General features: G+C 41.1%; 2 protein-coding genes across 2 annotated transcripts; both read right to left on the minus strand.

Moving 5' to 3' along the window:
* Positions 1-2,627: 2,627 nt before the first annotated feature.
* Positions 2,628-3,191, minus strand: LOC119642916. Its single transcript, XM_038042225.1, has one exon. The coding sequence runs from the start codon at positions 3,189-3,191 to the stop codon at positions 2,628-2,630; it is 564 nt and encodes a 187-aa protein (XP_037898153.1).
* Positions 3,192-4,974: 1,783 nt separating this feature from the next.
* On the minus strand, positions 4,975-5,985 carry LOC119642917. The gene has a single exon (XM_038042226.1). The coding sequence runs from the start codon at positions 5,983-5,985 to the stop codon at positions 4,975-4,977; it is 1,011 nt and encodes a 336-aa protein (XP_037898154.1).
* Positions 5,986-6,261: the final 276 nt, after the last annotated feature.

The following is a 6,261-nucleotide window of genomic DNA, read 5'->3' on the forward strand; positions in this document are numbered from 1 at the left end:
GTTAAGAAACAACAGCCGCACAGCAGTGATCGTGTTTATATTTATTTGTTTCTTAGATTTTTATCTATTTATGTATTATGTATTTTATTTGTTTATTATTTTTATTGTAAATATTATAATTTTAAAGTAAATTTATAATGGTGTAGGCCTACAGGGGAGCCAACCATTTAAAACGTTTGGCATCGCGCCCACCACGGTACTTCAAAGGTGGTGTGGAAAATCGTGCCAGGAAGCAAGCTATTGTGCTGGAACAACTCTGTTAATTTGAGAATGCTTTACAACGATTCCTGTTGTATTGATTCCGTTTTGATTCTGTTGACTTTCACAAATTTTCTAAGAAAAATACAAGAGAAAGTATGTCACTTTCTCGGTTTAGGCTTCCGAACAAAGTTTTGAAGTCGTATTTCCGAATTTAACACATAAACACACTGACATCGTTTAAATTTTTTACCCTATATGTCCTATGCTAGATAGGCACAGTTGAAGTGAATTCTACAGGAAAATGTCTGTATGTTATGAAGATTGGAGGAAGTTTTTTACATTCGTTGTAAACGTTGTTTCATTTAAAGCTTACCCAAGGCTGCTCCATTTCAACCATATGTTGTACGAGTTGTTTCATTGTGGACGTTTTTAAAGCTGTTGTTAAAAAATATTATGAATGTATTTTCTTGTTTGAATGTTCAGTGCCTAATTGGTTGATATAATTCGACAAAACGTTGCGGTAATGTGTGCAATTACCGCCTTCTTAAGAAATGCTTTACTGCAGGATATGGTGATGATTGCGGCTGCGCTGATGGCTAGTGCTGAGTATGCCACCTTGGAGTGATGATTCAAGCCATGATGCTGAAGTTTCGTTGCTTGCATTACTTCCAGCTTGTGTTGAATTGTTGCTAGCTCAGTTAACTGAGTAGCATAGTGGTTGGATAGCGCTGAGTAGTTGAAGATGACGGTGGAACTGTCATTGATGAAGTTTTGTTGTGACAGTTCTGAGAATTCTCCAAGGCTTGTATATGCTGATATCAATGTTGCTGTTATTGATTTATGGCCTGTGATGTGGACGGAGTCGTGCTGGAGAATGCATTCCGGCTCAATGGTTAATAAACCGGACCCCTTCAAATTGAGAGAGTTTATATCTTTGTCACATACAGCCGTTTCTTGCGTGAGTGATGATGATGCATAGATCCATTGGTTGTTGTGTGCTAGAGTCATCCTTGTCATATTTGTGAGCCTTGTCAGCGGGCAATTTTGCAAAGTGAAACTGTTGAATAGATTAATTTCACATTTACATTTCCCAGCGGTCAAGTTGTACTGGAATTGAACATTACGACATATGAACGAGTCTTGTGTTACGATGTCGCAAGATTCGAGTTGAGAGGCTGAAACCAAAAAATAGCGCCTTCTATTGATATATATAGCCAGCAGAGAGCTGCAAAGCTGAATGGCTACCATGGTGTTATTTACGTAGTTGGGAACCGGCGTTAATTTATAAATTTTGAATTTATCGTGATTGATTAATGGCAACGTTATATTGAATAACGCGTGACTGCGAATAAGTCCACCTTTGATCTTTATTAATCTATAGAGTTCTAAGAGATCGTCCTCCGATGCAGGTAACTCCAGTGATTGAGGCAAATGACCCTTGATCTGCCTGATCTCGGTTTCGACTTGTGCTGGCGTTAATAATAATGGGTTGATTGGGTATCGATCAGCGCATCCAAGATACATGTTTTTATTCTTTGCAATCTATTAGCTATGAGCGTTAACTGCATAATGCCCAAATTGAAAAGTTGGATCAGTTTGACTTGATATAGGTCGTCATGAAGTGCCTGTTCGCCCTTGTAGGTTTTTTGTTGATTTCAAGTTGTAGATCATAGAAGTTTGACTTCGCGGAGACCAATCCTTGTTTAATAAGGTTTGCTGTTGAGTTGACGACTGATGTTTGATCCCTTAATAGTTTCAGCGTGAATGAATCACTTTCTTGTAACTTAGTGATTGTTGTTGCCATTTTTCGGCATACTCGGAATTAAGTACGCCGAATAATGAGTGTGCGATGTTTCCAATGAAGTCTACTGCGCCTCTTTTCTTTCGCGATCTGTGCAGTAGTCTGTTGTCGAGGTCCAAATCAGTTTGCATGTGTTGAAAATATTCTATGGTGTGTAAACATGAGACATTTGATTTCATTTTCTTGCAGACGTTTCGTTGATGATTTGTTCTGTTGATTAAGAACGCCATATCACTCCAGTAGCTTGAGGGGTCGTAATACACAATTATATTCCATTGACTTGAGGATATGGTAGTGGAGCCTATTTCTTCGAAATGGATTCCAAGTTTAGATCCAATTTCTTATTGGTTGTTCGGGTTGCAAATACCATGGGGAGTATTAGCAACCTTGCTAACAGTGTGACCAAAAGATTGGTTGAAGACAATTTTATTCTTTTAGCTTCTGGTGCAATATTTTGTTCTGTGGTGTCTTCTGCACAGACTTGTGCATCTGTGTTGTTATCATCAATGAAAAGCAAAGCGAGACGATGTACTGGTCGTTTAAAAATTCCCGATGAAGTTTTTACATCGTCAACTCGAATAGATCCATCATTTCCTGGATATACATTTACAACCCGTCCCAATGGCTATTTCATGCTGGGAGTATTATCTTTTTTGATAATTATCATGTCTCCTGGCTTGATGTTGGGAGATGATTTCTTCCATTTGTGTCTTTGTTGTAATTCGTGAAGATATTCATTGGACCATCTCTTCCAGAATTCGTGTTTAACTTGAGAGACAAGTTCCCATCTTGACAAGAGTGATAGCTTCTTGGAGCTGGCTTCAGTGTCAACTTGAGCTGTGGGGTCTTCACCAATTAATAGATGTCCAGGAGTTAGGAAAGAGATGTCGGATGGATCGTTGGTCATGGGTGTTAAAGGACGTGAATTTAAGATTGCTTCTATTTCAATGACTACAGTCTCTAATTCTTCGTACGTTAATGAGGCTGAGCCTACACTGCGGATTAGAAGTTGTCTTGCTGACTTGACAGCTGCCTCCCATAGGCCTCTAAAATGGGGCGCTTTGGGCGGAATGAAGTGGAACTGTATTCCCTTTGAACTGCAGGTTGAAGTGACGAGTTGTTTTCCATTTTCGGAAAAGATCGAGCTGGAGAGTTCTGATAGCTTGTTGCTGGTGCCAACAAAGTTCATTGCATTGTCACTATAAATGTTTTGACAGCGTCCTCTTCGACTAATAAACCGTTTGAAGGCTCCTATGAAGGCCTCTGTTGAAAGGTCACTTACTAGTTCAAAGTGAACCGCCTTTGTAGCGAAACAGCAAAAAACTGCTGCATACGCCTTTGTGGGTTTCTTTCCTCTTATCTTATAATGGATCCACAATGGTCCAAAATAATCGACACCAGCATTTATGAATGGCCTTGCCGGTGTTACTCGTGCATGAGGGAGATTGCCCATTATTTGTTGACATAATTTAGGACGTGCCCTATTACATTATACACATTTCTGTACTATTGCTCTGGCTGTTATTTTTCCTTTTATAGGCCAGAACCGTTGTCTGAATATTCCCAGCACTGCTTGTGGGCTGCAGTGCTTGTTGTCGTCGTGAACCAGCTTGAAGGGAAGCTTAACCAATGCGTCATTGTATGGGAGAAGCATTGGGTGTTTTGTGTCATCTGGTAGAGTGGATTCCTGTAACCGTCCTCGAATGATTCCGTTGTCATCAAGAAACGGAGAAAGTGTGGCGATTGGACTTTGTTTTGCAATCTCTTGATGGTTCTTCAATTGTTTGATCTCATTTTGAAAGTCATGATTCTGAATTGCGCGAATTATGATCACAAGTCCAGCTTCAAGTTCCTTGGTAGTGAGTGCTCCGAGATCCGGTTTTGAGGAGGATCTAGGTGATGATAGTCGGATGAAACGAAGTACATAGGAAATGATTCGCTGCAACTTGCTGAAGGAACCCTTGTGATCGATACTGTAAATAAATTCATAGCTGCATGTAGTTGTTAGTATCATAATGGAGTCCTTCTTGCGTTCAAAGTCGGTAGGAACTTGGAATTGTGGCAGGAATGGTGTTGGCCAACATTCTTCGCTGCCGTGTAGAAATAATGGCCCAAGAAACCACATTTGGCTTTCTGCTAGGGCCCTTGCTGGTAATCCCCGTGAGAGATAGTCTGCTGGGTTATCTTTGGGTTAATGATTGAATCTGAGAGATCCTGTTGCCAACAAATGTTTGAAAGGATGAAGATTGCGAATTTATCCAAGACAGCACGATTTCGGAGTCAGTCCACAGATGCACTGGTAGATCGCTGAATTGCATATCCTTACGCAACCGGTATGCGAGTTGTGCAGCCACGAGCGCTGCGCTAATCTTGTAAGGGTTTGTTTTCTGAGAGGTGCAACTCGAGATTTTGCACATAGCAAGCGTGTCATTATGGTGCCCTCTTGGAATACGGCTCGTATGTATGCTGCAGCTCCAAACGCCTTTTCGGAGGCATCTGAAAAAACGTGCAACTGAATTGTTGTTGGAAGCTTACCCTTGAAGATATGTCGGGGGATTTGTAGATTGTTTAGCGTGACCAAACTTTCACGGAAGTTGGTCCATGTTGGGTTCAATTCTTCTGGTAATTGCTCATCCCAAGTTAGTTTCAGTTGCCATAGGTGTTGGATAAATATTTTCACTTTTACTACAAGAGGAGCTAACAGTCCAAGTGGATCAAATAATCTTGCCAAATCAGAGCTTACAGAGCGTTTGGTGGCGTAGTTTATTGGTTCCACCTTTGCCTTAATGCAAAGGAGGTCAATCTTTGGTAGCCAGATGAGGCCAAGGGTTTTAATTGATTCCCTATCATCACTGCTGAAGTCAAGGTTAACTTCACGGTGATCTTGTGGGAAGTTTTTGCAATAGCTGTGAGTGATTAGCGCTCCATTTGCGGCAATTGAATCCGTGTTTTGCTAAGGTTTGGATCAGTTGTCATTGTGATTCTATCGCAGTTGTCAGACTGTTTGATCCTGCAAGCCCGTCGTCCACATAAAAATTGTCCTTTAGTATCTGGGCGCCTAACGGAAAACTGATTTCATTTTCGTGGGCGACCTTCTGAAGGCATCTCGTGGCTAAGTATGGGGCAGCTCGTGTGCCATAAGTAACTGTGTTTAGCTGATAATATTTGATGGGTACTGATGGATCCGTTCTCCAAAGAATGATCTGATATCTTCTGTCATCTGGATGCACCATTATTTGTCGATACATCTTCTCGATGTCTGTAGTGAAAACGAATCTTGGCAATCGGAACCGAACCAGTATTGAAAACAGTTCGCTTTGAACTGTTGGTCCAGTGTACATTAGATCGTTGAGCGAGTAGCCAGTTGAGGTTTTGGCTGAAGCGTCAAAAACTGGTCGCAACTTTGTAGTTGTGCTATCCGGTTTTAGCACACAATGATGTGGAATGAAATAATTGGGTGTCAATACGGAATTAATATTTGTTTCCGTCATGTGTCCCATCTGTTCGTATTCTTCCATGAACTTAATGTATTGTGTTCTAGTGGATGAATCTTTAAGTAGCCGTCGTTCAAGCGCGATGAATCTTCTATGAGCCATTTCTTTTGATTCTCCCAATGCGGATGAGTCTTCACGAAAAGGTAGTTTTACCATGAACCGATTGTCGTTGTTAGTTTGCACATTTTGAATTAAATGTGCCTCGCATTGTTGTTCATCTTGTGATAGACTCTTGTCACATAGTCCATCGTCATCCATTCGCCATAAGCGTTCAATGACATCATTTAGTGCCTCATGATTGGCAGCTTCTGTATCGACCTTTGAGATGGCGGTTGTTTCGAATGCATTCCATAGGTCAGAGAGCATACGATGTCTCTCATGATAGTAGGATGCTCTGCCTTTTCTATCAGCTAGATCGTTGCGTACTACACGTTGGATTGTTTCACCGGTGGTAGTTTGTAGGTTGATTAGTTCTTGTATCGACGTCATCTTGTGAATGTGTCCACTTGACACTTCAACCACTTGTTGAATGTATTTGGTCTTATTTGCCTATTCTTGGAATCAGGCATCAAGTCCGTCCACTTCTTTACCAGCTTGATCGTGTTGATGTTGTGTGTTCAAATCACACTACTTCTGTAGCAAGATGTATGTGTGATCTCAGTAGACAAGACGTGCCAATCACGTCGGGGGGGTCACCAAAAAATGTTAAGCTCGAATGCGGTGACGTGAACGCAATACCTCAGTATCACGAAGACGTGCCAATCA

This window comes from Glossina fuscipes, unplaced genomic scaffold (assembly GCF_014805625.2).
Source record: "Glossina fuscipes isolate IAEA_lab_2018 unplaced genomic scaffold, Yale_Gfus_2 287, whole genome shotgun sequence".
In the NCBI taxonomy this organism is placed as follows: domain Eukaryota; kingdom Metazoa; phylum Arthropoda; class Insecta; order Diptera; family Glossinidae; genus Glossina; species Glossina fuscipes.